This window comes from Mus musculus, chromosome 15, assembly GCF_000001635.26.
Source record: "Mus musculus strain C57BL/6J chromosome 15, GRCm38.p6 C57BL/6J".
Taxonomy (NCBI): domain Eukaryota; kingdom Metazoa; phylum Chordata; class Mammalia; order Rodentia; family Muridae; genus Mus; species Mus musculus.
In genome coordinates this window covers 96,404,951-96,425,693 of record NC_000081.6, presented here as the reverse complement: position 1 = coordinate 96,425,693, position 20,743 = coordinate 96,404,951, and the positions used below count along the sequence as shown (strand labels likewise).

Below are 20,743 nucleotides of genomic sequence, written 5' to 3'. Positions count from 1 at the left end.
TTTAAAAAATAATAAAACAAATCTTTAAACAAAGAGAAAGACATGCTTTACATTACCAAATTTGAAATTACACAGAAATATTTCGTGATGAAACTAACCAAAAAGAAAAAGAAGGCGCACGCCTTTCATCCTAGCACTTGGGAGGCAGAGGCAGGAGGATTTCTGAGTTCCAGGCCAGCCTGGTCTACAGAGTGAGTTCCAGGACAGCCAGGGCTACACAGAGAAACCCTGTCTCAAAAAACCAAGAAAGAAAAAAAGAAAAAGAAGGGAAGAGAGGCAATAAGCAAGAGGACAGCAGCGTTCCTGCGGCAGAAACAGTGCCAGGCAGCACCTCGTGGTCATTAGGGTTTGAGGACTGAGGTGCTTGCTCTGAAGGCTTAGTTTCTGAAGGTGACCTGACTAACCTGGCCCCAAACCTCACTTTCCCTTAAAAAGCTCCCATTTGAAATGAGTTTGTAACTATGTTAAGTGTTAGGTAGATAAGAATCCCTATATATAATTAATTGCACTCAAAGCTTAAAGACTTATATGTCACATATTTTGCTTAAGGTGATAAAAGCGTTGCTTAGAGTCATACCCATAATGCTGTGAGTGTACGGGTTCTGTTCACTGTGACTGTATGCATTTCCCTTTGCCTGTGGTCAAATAAGATGCAGCTAACAATTGCAAAGTTTTTAATGCAGATGTTATTAGAGATGCAACACTTCTAGACACTTTGACATTTTGACATTCTTCATCAATGTCAAAGGTGTACAGGCTTCTTGAGACAAATAACCAGGTTCTGGTTTCTCTGTTTGCTTGTTTTATAGGAAACATTTCAAACAAAATGGATGGAAAGAAAAATGCTACAGTAAAGACAAATAAGGTTTGTTGAAATAAAGGAAAACTTTTTTCTTATTATTAGTTATTTAGTGATTTAGTGATTTTGTTATTTAGTGATTTAGTGCTTAAGGTGCATACAATTCCTTTTAAATATTTTCGTTTTCTGGTTTCATTAACAACTTTTTATATTTTTAGGTTCAAAGATCAAATCAGTGTACAGATTCGTGTATTAGAAATGAGATGTCCAGTGTGTTTTCATGTGGCAGCCACAGCTGGGGACCTCGCACCCATAGAGCTTCCTGGTTAGTGCTCACTGTCCTTGCTTTGTAGTTGTTACACATTGTGTTTTAGTCATAATTGACTTTTGGTAGAGATTTAAACTGGGCTCAATAAAAGTGAGAGAACTCATTTTGCTATTGTTCCTTAGAAAACAAACTAGTACTAGCAAAGAGGGAACTTTTGTGAGTTATTCGGTGTTCTACAATGTTTGCTTAAGTAGGTTGTTGAGCATAATTTTGATATATGCTGGGGAAACATAAGTGTGAAATCATAAGTGTGCCACCTATTAAATCAACTGTGTCAGAGCTGATCCTGTACTCTGGATACATAGTGATCAGCAGGTAGATATTGGGTATATATTTGTGTGATTAAAATACTGATGTTTTAAAATCACACATACTTAATTGAGTCAACAAAGTAGAATTGTGATATTTTTAGAGCTTGTCTGAGTACTCAAGAAACAATTACATCTGATTCCCTTCATGAAAAGCTGAAGTAAATCTATTTTGGGTCAAGATAATGCCACCCATTTTTATTTTCTTCTTTTGGACTAAAGTAGAGCATGATTGTCCTGAGTAAGAATTTCTCACACCAGTTGGAGTTAATGTCTGAATTGAAGGTTGTCTTAAGAACTCTTGGATCAAGTGCCCACTCTGCCCAGCGTTCATGGCTTTCTGTCAGTCCTCATCAGAACTAGTACATGATGGAATTTTGAGACCAACCTAGCCTCTGTATCTAGGTCTCTCAAAGGCGAACAACATCCTGCAGATGTTCATTCAGAATTCTAAGCAATTCTTTGTAGTATGCATTTAAATTCAGTTTTGTTTTGTAAAAGTTCTTAGGGCAGGGTGTGCTTACTTAGAAAGTGTTTCCCTGGGATGCTTGTGGAAACTAGCACTATTCACGCCATAACTCGGGCTTTCTCCAAACTTTCTGAGAATTCTAATGAAACTTTACTTTTTTTTTCCTTTTAGTACAGAATCTATAGAAGTCAATGAGATCAGTGCATTGATTAGACAAAAACGACAGGAACTGGAGTTGTCATGGTTTCCTAATACATTACCTGGAAATGGAAGGTAAAATTTGTTCACTAAAACTTATATCTAATAAACACAAAAATATCACAAAATTCTTAACTATAGGCTCCATCTATACTTCTTAAGGAGATTCTGAATAAATTAAGCTTGGTGTTATAAATGCCTAATAAAGATTCCTGCTGAAGCGTTTTTTCTGCATTTCTGTTTTCAGAATTTCATTGTAATAATGATTTGGTCGTGCGCTTGCTCTGCCCCTGCCTTCAGGACTTCCTTCCTGTAGTCCCCAGGCTGGTGCAGTGCAGACCGGCACTACTGCGTTAGGCTGCTGCAGGCACGCATGGCAATTCCTGAGCTTAATCTTCTTCCTCAGAACACAGACTTGATCTGTCACTGGGACGGATGCTGCGTGTCCTGCGGTCACGCTTTAGAGATGGTGGAACATAAATACAAAGGAATTCTAATTTACACATACTTACACTTCCAACCATTTTTTGCAGTTGCCTGTTTTTGTTTTTGTACTTATACAAGTTAAATATTCTTTTTCAAGTCTTATTTCTTCTAGAATCTCATCTGATACTGACTGAAGTGGTCATCTGTTAGGAGACTTAACTAAATTTATTTAGAAAATGCTTGGGAAGTAGGTTGGACTTGAATGCAGACAACCTGGGGACCTTCCCTGCTCCACACCATTCCTCAGAACTGAGTTTAAGGACTTGTGCAGTGTAACGCAGTGTGAGATTCCTTTAGGTGTTGGCTTAATAGAGGGAGACAGGTTCAGAGAGTGAGTGAGAGGTGCTTATTGAGAAATGAAAATGTTCTCTGCGTGTGTATTGTTTAAGCATCATCAAATTGTATACTTAAATGAACTTATATTTTACATCAGCTGTACCTGAAAGTTGGTGTTTTTCATAGTAGCAAAAAAGAATAAAAGTTAAGATCTTTTTTTAAAGACTGAATTATTTTGGTTTTTTTTCCGAAGCTATATAACTATGTCTAAGTGTGTGTGTGTCCAAGTGTGAGTGCATGCACATTTGCGTGACTGCATTTGGAGGCCTGGGGAGGGCATCAGTCCCCTGGATCTGGAGTTAGCCTCAGTGCGTGAGCCACACAGCTCACTGGGACTGAAGGAGTAGCAAGTGCTCTGAACCTTTAAGCCACCATTCCTCACCCCACACCCCCTGCTATCACTCTTCCCGCCCCGGGAATCTGTGTAAAACATTCCATTATTTAAGAGAGAAACGTTTGCTTTCATTTTAACACAAAGATATGCCTTTAAAGTTTGTTTTTGTTTTGTTTTCTTTGCAAACATTTTGTGGCCAGGTTTGGTAATCAATAACTTTGGCTTTGCATGTTTAGTTAATGGGCCAAAAAAGTATAATTATTTTAATGTTATTTAAATGTATTTTAATGTTACTAATCTAATTTGTAGACTGTAGTAGTTTTTAATTCCTAGCTCAAGTTTTTAGAGCACATAACTAAAGAAATCTTTGCTTAACTTTTCAGAGTTGGCTCCGTACCCTGGAGTGTAGAGACAGCCTTCCTCTCTCTGGCTTCCTCAGGCTTGCCAAGGACGGTTTTCCCAGCAAGTACCACGTCGCTAGAGCATTTTGGTAAAAGTTTGTGAATTTACTTTTTGTTACAATAATTACTAGCTCCATTTGCCTTCACACACATGTGAGTGTTGATGATTTAGAATAAATGACAGTGATTTTTGGATATTTATGTACGATTTGGGCAGTGTGCAACTTTAAAATCATGACAACTAGAGTACACAGTGGCTTATTATATGGCCATTTAAAAGGAGGGAATCCCATCCGTTGAAATGGATGAACCTGGATGGTGTTATGCTGAGTGATAGAGTCAAGGCATGAAATGACGATAAACCTAATTACACTCAGGTGGAATTGAGATTACCATGGTAGTTACCATGAAGTGCAGTGGGCTGTGCTTGAGTATGGATGAGGGTAAGGGATAGTTATCATCTTGGAAAATGCTGAGTGAGTGTGAAATGTCCACATTATACATACACAGATAACTGTGGGATGGTGTGTATGTTAACTAGATTTTATCATTTCACAGCATGTTCTTTCAAACATCACGTACATGGCAAATATATATAGCTTCATGAACTACTTTAATTTTCTAACTAGAAAATCTGTTTTACATTTTTAAAACTTAGAGAAACTGACTAGATGTCTTTTTTGTTTAGAGTTCCAATGTCTAAATCGTAGCTCTTTAGGAATAACATCTGTTGTTTCAATATAGACAAGTAGTCTTTATACTCATACATGGGTAGCATTTCCTGTTTCCTTTGCCTAGAAAATGAGAGTTCATAAACAGTTTGTACCTAAGGAAATCCCTTTGTGTGCCCTCTGTCAGTACCATTAGAGAGATACTGATGGCCAGCTGGACGTGATGTGGCTCATGCCCATGGTCGTCCCATGCTTGGGAGGTTGCAGGTAAGAGGGTCCAGGAGCTCCAGAGTCATCCTTGACTACATAATGAATATAGGGCTAACCTGGGCTACAAGAGAGAGTCACAATCTCTTTCCCCCGAGATATTGATTAAAGCTATTACTCATTTGTTAGAGATGCACTTAACAGTTTGAGTCACAAGTATACTGTTTTACTGTATTTTAGTTACTTATTATTCTGAAACTAACTATAGTCAAATTCTATGTTAACACCTTTTATTTTTCTTCATTGTCAGGTACTTCTCATAAGGGATATGCATTAGCACATACCCAAGGAGGAGGAGAAAAAAAGCAAACTTCAGGCACATCAAACACCAGAGGATCGAGACGAAAACCTGCAGCAACTGCTCCTACAAGGAGGTCCACGCGAAACACTCGAGCCGAGACAGTCAGTCAGTCCCAGAAGTCCCCAGTGTCAAACTATTCTGAGTGTGATGCCCCAGGGAATAGTAATTCCTCTGTAAGTATTTCCCCTCCAGCTGAATCAGAAAAGCAAACAAGACAGGCTCCAAAACGGAAGTCTGTAAGGAGAGGAAGAAAACCACCTTTATTGAAAAAGAAACTTAGGAGATCTGTACCTCCCGCTGAAAAATCATCTAGCGATTCAGTAGAGGAAGAAACTGTGGACTCTGACACTCCACCCGTGTTGGAGAAAGAGCAACAATCGTGTGTAGAAAGCAGTAGCATTTGCTCTGTTCAAACCGATGAAGAGAATCATCTGCATCTTGAAAGTTGCAGTGAACAAACAGAAGAAAATGAACAAGCCAACAATCATGAGATTGAGGAGCAAACAGAAAGTTTAAATTCTGAATCTTGCACTCAGGACCCTCCTGGGCTTGTTGGAGAAGATACAGGGATAGAGGCCAAGGAGTTCTGTGCAGACCATGATATTTCGCCAGATACTTCTCTAAGAGGAAGGGATTCAGCAGAACACCAAGAGCAGCTGTCTGGAAGCTCGGAGTCAGAGGTCCAGGCACTTGTGTGTACGGAGAGTCCTCCTGAAGGGTCTCCTACATGTCCACCTTCCGACATCGAACACCAACCTGTGTCCAGTCCCCTGGGTGAAGTATCCGATAACACCACACCAGTGGTTAGCGATGAAAGAGCAGAGGAGAGTCTCACTGTAGAAAGTACTGACTTGAACGATGAAAGAACAGGGGAGAGTCTCACTGTAGAAAGTACTGACTTGAACGATTCTGCAGTAAACATAGAAGCATTTGTAGAGAGCCCCAAAATGGAATCTTGTGAGGGTGAAACTGCACAGGGACTGGACAGACACTGTGTTCCCAGCTCAGACTCTGAGTTGCCTGAGCATATTCAAACAGAAAATACAGAAATAATTCCAGCATGTGAACATATTCAAACAGAAAATACAGAAATAATTCCAGCGTGTGAGCATATTCAAACAGAAAATACAGAAATAATTCCAGTGTGTGGTACTTTAGAAAATGAAAATTCTGATGCTGTTCAAGATTGTGAAGATAACTTATTAAAACATAATCTTGACAACTCCCAATCAGATAAATTCCTAGAAGAAACGACAGAGTCTCTGGTTGAACATCCCATCCATGCAGAGTTACCTCACAAAGAGGTTGACCAGAGTGAGAAACATTTCAGTGAAGATAATAATGAATCAGTACCTATGGAGTGCGATTCCTTCTGTAGTGACCAGAATGAGTCTGAAGTAGAGTCATCCGCAAATACTGACTCTAAACAATTGAGTGAAAATTCTGTGCCACACAGTTCTGAGGACAAGCTGTCTTCTGATCCTGCAGTTGAGAAGGTTGAAACTGTAGCACAACCAGCTGAAAGCTTAGTGGATAAAGCCCCAAAGCCTCGTACTCGAAGATCTAGATTCCATTCTCCATCTACAACGTGGTCTCCTAATAAAGATGCTGCACAAGAAAAGAGGCGCGCTCAGTCTCCATCTCCAAAAAGAGAGACTGTAGTAGAAAGTCAGAGTTCTCAGTCACCGTCACCCAAGAGAGAGTCTGCCAGAGGACGGAGGAAATCGCGTTCTCTCTCACCGAAAAAAGATGTAGCAAGAGAAAGGAGGCAGTCTCGCTCTCCAAAGAGAGAGAATGCTAGGGAAGCTAAAAGATCTGAGTCAGGGTCCCCAAGAAGAGATACTTCTAGAGAGAACCAGAGGTCTCAGTCCCGAGTGAAAGATTCTTCCTCAAGAGAAAAGTCGAGGTCCCGGAGCAGAGAGAGAGAAAGCGATAGAGAAGCTCAGAGGAGAGAGCGAGACAGAGAGAGGAGAGCTAGAAGATGGTCCCGGTCCAGATCCCGCTCTCGATCGCCATCAAGATTAAGAACAAAAAGTAAGAGTTCATCGTTTGGTAGAAATGAGAGAGATAATTACTCTCCTCGGTGGAAGGAAAGATGGACAAATGATGGTTGGAGGTGTCCCAGAGGAAATGACCGGTACCGGAGGAATGATTCAGAGAAACAAAATGAAAATACAAGAAATGAAAAGAATGACATCACTGCAGATAGTAATGATCCAAGTTCCACAGATAAGCATAGAAGTGACTGTCCCAGTTGGGTAACAGAGAAAATAAACTCTGGGCCAGATCCAAGGACCAGAAATCCAGAAAAGTTAAAAGATTCCCACTGGGAAGAAAACAGAAATGAAAATTCAGGGAATTCTTGGACTAAAAACTTTGGCCCAGGCTGGATGTCCAGCCGTGGTCGAGGCGGCCGTGGGAAAGGTGCTTACAGAGGTAATTTTGCCTGTAATGACCAGAGCGAGAACAGGTGGCAAAGCCGTACACCCCTCTCAGGGAGCGACTCTTTCAAGTCTGCGGAGCAGCAGCCCTCTAAGCGCAAAAGTGAGCAGGAGCTGTCCTTTGGCACAGCGGCAGACAGATCAGGGTGGACGTCTGCATCTAGCTGGGCAGTAAGAAAGACTCTGCCCGCAGATGTGCAGAGCTATTACTCGCGGCGCGGCAGGAACTCTTCAGGCCCGCAGTCTGGGTGGATGAGACAGGAGGAGGAGACACCTGAGCAGGGTAACGGTCTTGGCTTGTTCTTAAAGTTTAACTTGAGAAAACCGATGCTATGATGATAACAGCTTGCATTGAAGGGGTCTTTAACTCAATAGTTACTAAAATTATATCACTAAACCAGATTCCAGTGTTTGTAACACTAACTACGTAATAAATCAACATTTATTTTACTTAAATAGATGTGTATATACACACGGGGGCTAGGGGGCACGTTTCATGGTGTAGCCTTGGCTAGCCTGGAACTGGCTGTAAGACACCAGGCAGTCTTAAATTCACAGACTCACGTACCTCTGCTTCCTGAGGACACCACCGTACGTACCTGGCTATATGAATATCTTTTTTTTTTTTTTAAGCACCAAATTTCACCAAAGGCTTAAATATTTTATGTGCTGTTTTGTACATTAGAGGAATTTGGGATGTTATTATACATAATTTAACTAGTATTTCATTTGTTTCTAAAACAAAAGAAAAAGCTGTTAAATACTCGGTATAACTTTTGTAATTTATGTGATTTTTTTTTTTGAAACTAGTCTTTTGAATTAGTAATTTTTAATTTTTTCTTTTCTTCTGTTTTTGAAGATAGCTATATAGCCCTTGCAATAATTTTCTAAGCAGAACAGGGTGGCCTCAAAGAGGTCACCTGAGTGCTGGGGTCAAGAAGTGTGAGCCTCCTCTTAGCTTTCTTTGCTGATGTTGATGGATGCTATGTAACCTGGCATTAGTAACTTAGAGAATGTTAGTGTTGTTAAAATTGATTGCATATTTAAAACGACAATATTAAATAAGTAGCTTTTGGTATTGTCCTGAACCTATTGCTATTTGATTCTGTGTTTATGATAAGTATAACATGTTTTTGTTGTTACAAAGCCTTTTCTCATTTGACAGATTCTAACTTAAAAGACCAAACAAACCAAGTCGATGGTTCTCAGCTGCCTGTGAACATGATGCAGCCACACATGAGTGTGATGCAGCCTCCAGTGAACGCCCCGCACCCGCCTGTGGGCGTCTTCCCATACCCAGTGGGGCTGCCCGCCCCGATGATGAATATGCAGCGGAACCCTTTCACCATGCACCCTCCGATGCCCCTGCATCTCCACACAGGAGTTCCTCTCATGCAGGTAGCTGCCCCTGCAAGTATACCTCAGGGACCGCCGCCACCACCCCCTCCGCCACCATCCCAGCAGGTCAGCTACGTCGCCTCACAACCAGATGGGAAACAAGTGCAGGTGGGTTTTCAGCTTGAGTTAAATCAACAGTCCTTAAAAACAGAGTAGCTGGGGACATGCATTTTAACAAAGGGTTTCCTTGCATGTAGAAACGGTGGTATATTTGGTTAGATATTTGGTAAATTACTCATTATCCTGCTAATCCCCATTTCCAGCCCCAGGAAATTGGCCAGGACCATACATGCTGTGTGCTTGCCATTATTTATAGCCAAATACATCTCTGTTGTTTGGCTGGATCAAATTAGTGAATTAGTTATCAAGTTTGAGTTCACGTTAAAATTTTCTTACAATCTTAAAGGCTTTTGGGAGCAAGGCGATTTGGAATTAGTGAATACTCGTGGGACTCTTGCTTGGGTAAACTTTGGATAAAGATTTTATCCATTACTGTCTGACAGAAATGCAGATATTTGGCAAACATTTTTGGTGCTTGTAATTTATTGATACTGATCATGTTTTTCTATTGATTTCATTGCTTTGTGTGTGTGTGTGTGTGTGTGAGTGTGTGAGTGTGTGAGTGTGTGAGTGTGTGTAGACATGATGCATAACACCCTGTGGGTGTGTGGATGTCAGAGGATAACTTTAAGGAGCCGATTTGCTCCCTATCATGTGGCTCCCAGGGATCGAACTCAGGTCCTCAGGCTTGTGTGGCAAGCACTTTTACTCCGAGCCATTTTGCTGTCTCCAGCTACGTAATTTAAAAGACATTTGACATTGAAATAAAGGCTGTATTTAAGCATACATTCGATTTTCTTCACCTGTCTCTTTATGTATGCTTCCTAAAATGAGTACTTCTCTTAAGAATAAGGTTGAATCACTTTTTCTGTCATTGCTGATACATGACATAAATATTTCTTTTGAGTATAGTATACTCTATTGACAGATATTTAACTCTTTAAAACAGGGCCTTTCAAGTGCTTCTCATGTAAGTAATAACATGAATACACAAGTGTTGCCTGCTCCATCAGCAGCCCCAGCAAACACGGGATCAGTTCAGGGACCAAGTTCTGGTAATACTTCGTCATCAAGTCACGTCCAAGCCTCTAACGCTGCTGTAAAATTGGCAGAAAGCAAAGTAAGTGTTAGAGTGGAAGCCAGCGCAGATAGCTCGAGGACAGACAAGGCAAGTTCCAGGTTGACAGCAACCACACAATTCTGTACACAGTAAAGATGGACAGTAACAGCGTGGGGTTTATGACAGGTGGAGGGGATTGGTTATTGGGAGTTTGAAATTCAAAGTTGGATTTTGTCTAAATGGTATTGATGCTTGGTGAGTTACTGCTAATATTGCTTAATCATTTTTAGAAATGTTTGATATGGGGCCTGTTGAGTTGGTTCATCAGGTAAGAGCACTGACTGCTCTTCCAAAGGTCCTGAGTTAAAATCCCAGCAACCACATGGTGGCTCAGGACCATCTGTAATGAGATCTGACGCCCTCTTCTGGTGTGTCTGAAGTCAGCTACAGTGTACTTATGTATAATAATAAATAAATCTTTAAAAAAAAAAAAACAGAGAGCGAGAGCAGAGGGAGCAAGCAGCCCCTTTAAAAAAGAAATGTTTGATATGTGTGTGCATCTTGTTTATGTCATTTGAAAAGTTGCTTACAATGTCTAAGTGCATTGTTTTCAATTTCATAAATTTCTAGAAAGCATTTGAGAGTGTTAGACTGACAGATTAATTACACTTTTTTTTCTTATCAGAAATTGCAAATTCAAGAGAAAGCAGCACAGGAGGTGAAACTGGCTATTAAGCCGTTTTATCAGAATAAAGACATCACTAAGGAAGAGTACAAAGAGATCGTGCGGAAGGCAGTGGACAAAGTAAGTGCGGCTACAGCGTGAGTGCTGTACATGGGAACAAGCGGCTTGTCTGTTGGGTTTTCATAGTGCCATCTTTTTGGCATTGAGCATGACCCCCACCCCCCTTGTTTTCTAGGTTTGTCATAGTAAGAGTGGAGAAGTAAACTCTACCAAAGTGGCCAATCTGGTTAAGGCGTACGTAGACAAGTACAGATACTCGCGGAAGAAAGCTCTGGAAGAACCGGGGTCTACAGAAAAAACCTAGGCTGACCGGGAGCACTGCCCAGGACACTGTGGAGATGTTTGGAGACTGCACTGCAGCGTGCGCCCTTACTGAATCACACACAACTGTGATGGAAATCTGGTTTTGATAAAATTATTTTTTTTATTGTAGGATATGTTTTGTTCAAAATATAGCTGTGCACTGCAACTTCTATATCTAACCCTAAACTCCAATAAAACAAATTCCAGGGAAAACCAAGGGTGTAATGGGATGTGCGTGTTTATCAGGAGTGTGCTCTCACGTGGATGCTGAATGATGGAGGACAGCGGACTGCATAAGCCAGAAACCTGTACGGGTGCTGGCTGTGGAAGACGTGTCTGTCTCTATCTATGTACAATAGTTTATTCTGTCAGGCTGAAAAAGTATGGTCTTTAGGACCTTGCCCCTCTAACTATAGAAACTTAAACAGTGTACTGCTATTAGATATATCTGATATTAATAGAACATGCCAAGTGCAGGTCCCAAATGCGTATTTGTGAAGCACACATCTGAGTAAATGGCTTAGATGGAAAGCAAGTCATCATGAGTAAAAATTAGCCTCAAACCTGCCGGTGCTCCTCACCTCTTTGTCACCAGGTAAAGGTCACACTGTGTGTTGCTTTTGTTGTCTTCTCTCCTAACCTAGGAAAAAATAAATTAGTGGTTTAATTTGCTACATTACAACTTTGCCATTTCAAGGCTTTGTTGAATTTAGAAGACTAACTTGGGGGAAAAAAACCAAAACTATGTTCTTTCATTATACCTTCTATTTATCAGTGGTAGTAAATTATTTGTGCCAACTGGAAACATGCTACTTGGTGGTGACCTTCCTTTCTGGGGGACTAGCATAGATTACATGACCTGCTTTGGCAGCTCCGGGTTGCTTTTCTTCTGTCATGGTGTCAGTGAAATTCTTCTCACACTTCAGAAGTTCCCTAATGGGGCTGGCGAGATGGCTCGCCAGGTAAGAGCACTAACTGCGCTTCCAAAGGTACTCAGTTCAAATCCCAGCAACCACATGGTGGCTCACACCCAACCGTAATGAGATCTGACGCCCTCTTCTGGTGCGTCTGAAGTCAGCTACAGTGTACTTATTTATAATAATAAATAAAGAAGTTCCCTAATGGTTACAGTGAATAAAGTGTTAATTTGTTGATTGGTAGCTCTGCTGCATAATTCTAGATACAATAACTATGTCTGACAGAAGGAAGGAAAATTAAATAATGCTATTTTTGCATAGGTATCAGGGACTAGAGTTTGTTGTTGCTGTTGTTTTTAAAGCACCAAGATGTTAATATGTTGATGTTGATGCAGAGTGGGTTCCCAGTGCTTGTGACACTGCTGCTTTCATTGACATCTAGAAAGGAGACTGATAAACTTGGACTGCAGTTACAGTTTTCCCGTTGGTATCAAATAGCTGAGAAGATGTTCCCATAATACGGGGATAGAGCAGGATAAACACTCAGTGAGGCCTACCCATTCACTGACAAGCACAGTGGTCTCTGTGAGACTGTACTTTCTAGAGTGCAGGCAACCTCGTTCTCAGTTCTGCATAATGCATTCCAGCCAGCTTTGAAAGGAAGGCGAATTTTGTGATTTTTAACCCATAGTGATTGCACTAGGTAAATAATAGGCTTTGTTAGGTTATGCTTATAGTCCTTAAGCATTTCCAAAAAGTTTTTGATCTTCTTTTCTACATTTCTGTCATTTATGATGCAATATTTTACATTTTTAATTAAAGTCTGTGTGAACTTATGATGGCAGATGTGTGGAAGACAGTTGTATACATCCGCGGCTCACCTTGTTCCTTTCAGTTCAGGTTCAGTGGTGCACACTTCTGGTCCTGCTTTGACATTTGTGTGTCAGATGCTGTCTGTCCTCTTCTTCTGCAGCAGTGCTCTGCCTGCATTGTTCTACTGACCCCTGGGAGTAAATGGCAGTTTAAGTTGTGTTTTATACTGTTTAGCTCTTGCAAAGCAAGTTTTAAAGTTTAGGGGAAAGTAGGCGTTGTGTGAACTGTTAAGGCCCCGTGCTCTGGCAGAGCTCCACTCTTGCTGAAGTTCTCTGTTCTGTATCTGGTAGGGCACCGGGTCGAGTGCTTCAGAATCCTCATTTCTAATATATTCTACTATTAGAATATACTCTGGATTAGAAATACATTAGAAATGTATTCTTACTGAGTTAGAAAACGCATACTTTGTGTTAAAAAATACCATTGCTTTTACATTCTTGGTTTCTCATTTTTTTTCTTAGAAATCCACATTCGTTTTGCACGTATATAAACTTAACACAGTTTGGGAGTTGCAGGTTCCTCTTGATCATGACTCAGTATCAACTTGACCTTTGGCACCATGGGCCCTTTAACTTGGTAGTCACGTTGACCCATGTTTCAGGTTGTAGAAATGCCCAGTAGTACTTACTCATTATTTTAACATTCCAGAGGCTTTGCAGTTGTTTGTTGCTGTTTTGGTGATGACCACTACATCTTCGCCATTCTCTTCCTTCAAATGGCCATGGTGTGTTTGCTGACCGTCCCTGCCCACGCCCCACCCCCAGACATGTGGCCTCAAGCGTGGTGGCTGCCCTGAGTTTGAGACATGGTAGTATAAGTTGCAGTGCTGTCTGCTGAAACAACACTCTAAAACCAGGTTGTGGTCTGTAATATATCCTAATAAATTTTTTTGCTAAAAAGTAGTGTCTTTAAAATTTTATTAAGTTTTCTGGGAAATGGTGACTTTTATATCAGTTTACACCATTTCCAGTGTGTTTAAGTATTTCTTGGATTTTTACCAAAGTAATGAGCATCATGACAACATTAATATCTAGGCAATAAAAAAGGTCAGAGTTAGCTATAAACATATATTTTAATAGTAGTTTTCCTAATTATATAATCACTGTAGCGAATTTAAAACATTGAGTAATTTCTAAAGATGGAAGAGACTGGGAAGCAAAATAAAAAAATTATCTGTAATTCTACCAAAGTTAACTTCTTCCAAGCTTGGCTTCAATGCACATTATATGTTATGACCTATTCTCTTCAATTAATGTATTGAGAATATTCCATTTTAATAAAAATTAATTTGACAGCATGACTACTGGTGACTGTATAGTATTCTGTTACACAGATGTACTTTGAAAACAGTCCCTTAATATTGGATATTTGTTTGATGTTTTGCTTTGTTCTTTTGGTTTTTTTTTGCTTTTGAGACGTTTTCACCATGCAGCCCTGGCTGGCTTTGAACTCACTTTCATAGATTAGGCAGGCCTCAAACTCACAGAGATTCTGCCTTGCCTCCAGAGTTCTGGGATTAAAGGTATACACCATCATGCTTAACATTATTTGTATAAATATTCATTACATAAATTAGTGGAGTACAAAGTTTTACTTAAAAATGTTTTTGTCCTAGCCAGAAAGTGGTGTTGCACGCCTTTAATCCCAGCACTCGGGAGGCAGAGGCAGGCGGATTTCTGAGTTTGAGGCCAGCCTGGTCTACAGCGTGAGTTCCAGGACAGCCAGGGCTACACAGAGAAACCCTGTCTCAAAAACCAATGTCTTTGTCCATGTGTAGGGCACGGAGCTTTGATCTCAGGATGTGGGGGCAGAGGAAGGATGGCTAGGGATTAAAGATGATCGGCTGAGTTTGATTTCAGCCTGGGTTATAAGATACTCAGAAAACAGCCCAAAGTACTTTATAGGAGAGCATTTTGTAGATAAGTTTTTATACCTACTTTGTATTGTTATGAATAGTTTCTTTAAGAATTGGCTATTCATTAATTTTTGCTAAAGATTCACAAATTCTAAATTTGTCTATTTTCAATTACTAGTGTTTACTGCAGGTCATTTTTTTTTTGTTGTTTTGTTTTTGTTTTTTTGTCTATAGAGACACACCAGGAAAGTGTTTCTTTCCATTGTCAAACTAGTTTTATGAGGGCTGTGGCAAAGCACATTTCACGTCCCTGCTCTTGGTGTGACTACTGCTCTTGGGTTGCTCCGTGCCTGCCTCAGGACAGCGATGCATCCTGCAGTCAGTATGCGTATTCACTGTGCTCTCTGTAAGCAGTGTCAGGCCTCGTGCAGCGGTTGGTTGGTTTTTACCTGTCCTGGTGAGCTCCCTTTGTGATTGGTTGATGATTTTACCTTCTATTTTTGCTTACTCTGGTGCACTGGATTTCAGAATATTCCTATTTTAAATCTGGATAATTCATTCTCGGAGGAGTTTAATTCATTTGAACCGACCCTTTGTGTTTCTAGCCTGCCCTTTTTGTGCACCGTGTGCATGCTTGATGCTCAGAGCAGAAGAGAACATCATGTTCCCCAGAACTGGGTGCTCAGATCCCAACCCCAGTCCTGAGAGCAGCCATGCTGAGCCATCTCTCCAGCTCCTAATTCTGCTTTTGATGTTGAGACTGAACATGACTAAGACTTCTTCATCGGGTCTTTATGAATATTCCGTTGTTCATCACCACACACCTTCCTACCTCTTATGTGTCAGCATTTGATTCTTCACATGTTAAATTTGATACTGCCCTAGTACAGTAACAGCATATTTACTGAATTTTACTATGTCATTTGTGTTCCTTGTTTAACTTATAAAGCCAATTCTGGTATTCATATGAAGATCGAACTGTGTAAATACGAACCATTATCGAATTTCATGATTACTTAATGATGTGCCAGATCAGAGTTTAGACACCTAAATCTGTGCTTGACTGGTGTAAATCTCAGGACAGGAGGAGCAGCTGCAACAAGTGAATGAGGTGTGGAGGTTGCAGCTCATGTGGCGCAGGTGAGTGAGGAGGGTGAACCTGGGTCAGTTGTGCCCCTTCACTTTTATTGTTGATGTTTTCCGAGACAGGGTTTCTCTGTATAGCCCTGGCTGTCCTGGAACTCACTTTGTAGACCAGGCTGGCCTCAAACTCAGAAATCTGCCTGCCTCTGCCTCCCAAGTGCTGGGATTAAAGGTGTGCGCCACCACTGTATGGCGCCCCTTCACTTTTTCCCTTTGGTAATGTTGGGCATTTAATTCGGAGCTTTGAACATATGTGCTAGGCACGTTCTTTACCAACAAGCTACATCCGGGATTTTTACCCCCTTTTTAATAATACTCTCGGAGGATGAAACATTCCATCTAGAAGCCAGTGGTTTGTTGTGTTTTTAAAAGGCTTTACCATTTCCTTAGAAAATGTATATGAGGTACTGGGGAAATGGCTCCACAGTTAAGATATGTGCTGTTACCTGCTCAAACACAGGACCTGAGTTCAGAGCCCAGAGCTCACCTCAGGAAGCTCACACCTGTCAGTAACTGGCAAGCCCATCTCCACTCTCAGAAACATACGCATCATTCAGAATGAGAACTTTCTTTAAAGCTTATATGAATATCGAGTCAAAACTAACAAGCTGCCGCCCTGAAATCACAGCATTGGCATGGATTCCCAGTGTGCTCCGCTATGTGCGCTGTCTTGTAGTACTCTTAACATGTCCCTCTATCGGACCAAAGGAAAGAGACGGGCAGAACTTCTCAAACTTACTCCTTTGTGACTACAGTGTCCTTTGTGCTGCTTTCTCCAGATTCTAAAACGCCACCTCCCTCTCATGTTTGGCCCAACACAAGATAATTTTGTTTTCATCCGGTGAACCAGTTTCCATAGTGGCTCTGGAAAACCCTCTACATTAAGGACAGTACAGGCCTTGACAGCTTGTGCGTAGGCCTCTTGTGATTGAAACAGATTTCGGTCCTCTCAAAGCGGCTGTCGTTTTCCTCTGTACCCAGTCAGCTGCAACAGTCCAGTTCCTGTAATGTCCTGAGTCACTACACACATGGTGTTGACATGCATTGGCTGCTGATAGTGTAGTGTAGCTTAGGCACTGGAATAGTCATCTGCTAGTGTGGTTGTTCTATGTGTTCATTAAACAAGGGAGGAGACAGAGCAAGCAGCTGGCCAGATGGTATACATAGTGTGTGTGTGCAGCTGGGGATGGGAGGTGAGGTGGTGTGTGCAGTGCCCCCACCCGCCTGTGGGTTAATAGACCTAGGAGTGAGCAAGAGAGGGAGGGCAAGTGCAGTGGCGACACTTTGGTTAGCGGGAGGCAGGGAGGCGGAATGAGTTGGAGTAGCTAACACAGAGAGTTTCTGACCAAAAATACCGCAACAACCCCAAGCCTAAGGTGGCTTCAACAGAGATTGGTGGAGGAGGGAACTTTGAATTGGGTTTTTCTCTTGAGGGCAGCAAACAAAGCCTGCTGGAGGGTTAGCTCAGTGGTAGGCTTGCCTGGCATTTGTGAAGTCATCCCGGGTTCGATTCCCAGCACTGAGTTGGGGGTTGAAACCACCACCCATAACCATTTCTCAGTCGCCCAATTCAAGTGGTTAGGTCAAAGTTCTGTCTTACAGGTCAGCTTACCTTTCATCCAGCGTTGTTGAAAGCCCACAGTGTCCCGGGAGGATGTTTGTGTGATATACATTAAAACCTCTTCATCCAGCCGGGCGTGGTGGCGCACGCCTTTAATCCCAGCACTCGGGAGGCAGAGGCAGGCGGATTTCTGAGTTCGAGGCCAGCCTGGTCTACAGAGTGAGCTCCAGGACAGCCAGGGCTATACAGAGAAACCCTGTCTCGAAAAACCAAAAAAAAAAAAAAAAAAAAAAAAAAAAAAACCTCTTCATCCATGTTACCCTTTCTTAGTTAGTGGGAAATTGGGGGCTGGGGTCAAGACGAACTGGATTATTAAGCTACTTTGGGACTGCTTTAAATGTTTGTAGAAAAGGCAGAAAATAGTGCTTTGTAATTTTAAATGGAAAAAGAGTACAAACAATATGTAATACCCTTGAGGCAGGACCTTGTAATTTCCCAGACTGGCCTCGAAACAAGCTGCTTCTCTCTCACACATTCTTAGACTAACAGGTGTAAACTACATGAAAACTCATTCCAAACCATAAATAGAAGCTGCTTCTGGGCAGTGTCTGATTATACCTTTATGCTTTTCCTTGGCATCTATGTAGTGGGGAAAATAGGATCAAAATATAATTTCCCCCTTCCAAAGTTTACTTATTGCTTGGAGAGTCGGGGGACAAAGGTCTGCAGCGCTGACCACTCCCACACTGGAGTTGGCCTTTCGCTCCCTCCCTTGAGTGTCTATGACTTGGTAGGGGGACTGGGCAGCTGATGGTTGTGACTCAGTAGGCTGAGAGTCCAGTTAATGGTCAAGTAGTGGTTCCCAAGTCTTAAGCAGTTGGAGTTTATTCTCAGTCCTGTGTGTATTAGGATCATGTTAAGTGAAGGCAAGTGGGAAATCTGGACTCAGGTCCAGTGCAGTGTGTAACCATCTTCACAGCCCGTGTTCTCTGTCTGAGCTGCTTAGCTGTTCTGCAGCGTTGCTCTGAGGATTGAGTGCTATGTCTTGACATTTCTTTAGACAATTCCAGCTTGTGAAGTCATCTCTGGTTTTCTCATCCCTTGTTCAAACATGGAAATGTAACTTTGTAATCTAGGTACATATTTATTTAGACTTTTTTTTTTTTTTTAAAGAATGCAGTTCTTAAGCCAACCCTAAATCAATTCAGTCTGCCTGTGGGGTGGGGTGTTAAAAGCAGGTCCAGCCCAGTGTGCATCCAAGGAGGAAAACCATGTGGAACTTGTTTGGGTCCTCTGCAGATGCACTGGACAGCAGCCTGTCTGACATACTCAGACATACCTGATAGTGTTGGGACACAGGCATCTATCCTTTGAATTCTAACCTTATTAACTATCTGGGTTTTGGCCCCACTAAACACTTAAAAAAATGGTTAAATATATATATATATATATATATATATATATATATATATGGCAAACTTTCCACTCGATATTTGAACATTTGGTGCAATTCAACTGTAGAAACAGACCAGTTAGTAGGGTGTGTATACTAATTGAAAGTTTTATGTTTGTCTAAAAGAGTTTGCAACATTGCTTTTTAAATTTACTCTGAAATTAAATTTGTCTCCTTAGCCATAGGCTCATGTGTTCCATGTGGACCTGGAACCTTCTGTGTAGCTGAGAATGACAATACATTGATGACTGCCCTGCCCTCACCTTGTCAGTGATGGGCTCTAGGCCTTTGCCCTCACCACACCAGTGCACTCAGATCCTTTCACTGCTCTAGCATGTCCTTCCTGCCTGTCTGAGGGCTTACTGCCTCTGCTGAGAATTTTACCTGTGACCACCTCACTTTCCAAAGAGCCTGAGAGGTAGGTCCCGCTGACATCTGAATAGGAATGAAACTCTGAGGCCAGCCTCGTCCTCACAGTCACCCACAGCCAGCCTTCACAGCCATCTCAAAGCACACAGCTGTTACTTGCCTCACTCAGGAGCATTGCCTTAGCATGTGAAGCAGGCTATGGATAACACTTGGTTAACCTCAGAGCATGCTGGGTTGGCCCTCTTGACTTTCCTTTCTTCCTAGAGTGCTCAGGCTGCTGCCCCGAGAGCCTGCTAAAGCAGTCATACAGTTCTGTTACTATTGAATCCTGTGACAGGTTCGCCCATCTGACCTTCTAGTCCTTTTTTTGAGGTAGAATGGATGTAGTCTTGGCTGTCCTGGAACTCACTATGTAGTCTAGGTTGGCCTCAAACTAAGAGATCTGCTTGTCTCTGCCTCCTGGGTGCTGGGATGAAAGGCCTGACTACAGATAGAATACCATACCTAACAGTGCCATTTCGAGCTTCCCAAAGGAACTTAAACAATTTTTTTTTTAAAACTAAATGGGTCTCTTTAGGAGGGTAAGGACTGTTTTGCCACTAGCAGTCATAACAACCTAGACTCCAGTTTGGACCCTGATTTGTAAGTTACCATAAACTACTCCATGACAGTAGTTTACTAGACAATAAACACAAGTCCATTCCCAAGTTACCTATGCAGTGGGTCATTTATAATAGACAAAACCAACTTAAAGGCTTCTAGCTACTCAGCTGCATTACTGTTGCCGCTCCAGCAGGACTGGTGAGTCACACTGCTGTCTACAAACTCAGAGCACCATATTTAGAGATGAATATTTAAGCTGTCAAGGAACTGCCTCAGGGTACTTGTTTCTCAGGCAGAAACGGGATGTGCAGCCTTGGGGGATTGTCACGGTCTATGTGAGCAGTGCTTCGATTAATGTTTGCTGCAAAGTAGTAATGCTGTATTGTATGGTTTTCGTTGTGTCCTAGTTCATTTAAAATACTGATTGTAGCTGTAAACCCATAGTTAATTGTGTGTGTGCACACCCTTGGGTGTTAGTCCTCATCTTCATCTTGTTGGCATAGGTTCTGGGCAATACTTTAGATCTTCATTCTTGTGTTAGAAGCATTTTCAGACCAAGCCATCTCACCCCACTTTAATACTTAAAGTGTGGTTGTATTATTAGTGAATCCACTTACATACATTGATACTGTCTCTTTGCATTTTTTTTTTCAAACCAATGCAGGGAGTGGAAATTGTTGCTAGATAAAGTTTACTAGCTATGATGGAACCAGCTGGTAATTCGGTTGGTCTCTGTTCTGTGGCCTTGGAAGGAAGCTCACTCCAAGTATTTGAGTGCCAGAGTTCAGTCAAGAGTTGGGCAGTATGAGAGTGGTTAACTAACACAAGCTGGCTCTAAATGGTGCCTTCCCTTACTGTATCGTAAGATAAACAGGAACAAAGTGTGAGGTGGCCTGTGTGGCTGATCTTCAAGCTTCACTCTTGTTTCTAAGCAGCTACTCCTTTGGGTAAGAGCTTCATATTTCGTCTTCAGTACTTTATTTATGGTATAAGATCAGGACAGAAGTCACTTATCCAAAACACTCATTTCAAAAATCAGTTTTATTGTCATTTTATAGTTTAAA

At 41.5% G+C, this 20,743-nt stretch overlaps 2 protein-coding genes across 5 annotated transcripts in view; one reads left to right on the top strand and one right to left on the bottom strand.

The window, feature by feature from the left end:
* The window catches only part of Scaf11 (SR-related CTD-associated factor 11), a 49,291-nt gene extending 35,295 nt beyond the window's left edge, over positions 1–13,996 (top strand). For 3 of the 4 annotated variants that reach the window (XM_006521430.3, XM_011245736.2, XM_030248784.1), the window contains 9 exons: positions 810–865; positions 1,018–1,124; positions 2,076–2,177; positions 3,642–3,748; positions 4,848–7,622; positions 8,505–8,845; positions 9,747–9,965; positions 10,543–10,662; positions 10,778–13,995. In XM_006521430.3, coding sequence (XP_006521493.1) covers positions 810–865; positions 1,018–1,124; positions 2,076–2,177; positions 3,642–3,748; positions 4,848–7,622; positions 8,505–8,845; positions 9,747–9,965; positions 10,543–10,662; positions 10,778–10,906 — 3,956 coding nt within the window. In that variant the 3' untranslated portion in view covers positions 10,907–13,995. Of the gene's footprint in view, positions 1–809; positions 866–1,017; positions 1,125–2,075; positions 2,178–3,641; positions 3,749–4,847; positions 7,623–8,504; positions 8,846–9,746; positions 9,966–10,542; positions 10,663–10,777 lie in introns of all 4 variants that reach the window. The other variant, NM_028148.2, reaches the window with a different exon arrangement.
* A 6,234-nt stretch (positions 13,997–20,230) lies between these two features.
* Arid2 (AT rich interactive domain 2 (ARID, RFX-like)) overlaps positions 20,231–20,743 on the bottom strand; it is a 117,942-nt gene continuing 117,429 nt past the window's right edge. Inside the window, exon 21 of the mRNA NM_175251.4 lies at positions 20,231–20,743. This exon is cut by the window's right edge and continues 2,998 nt beyond it. The gene's annotated coding sequence lies outside the window, so the exon portion shown is untranslated.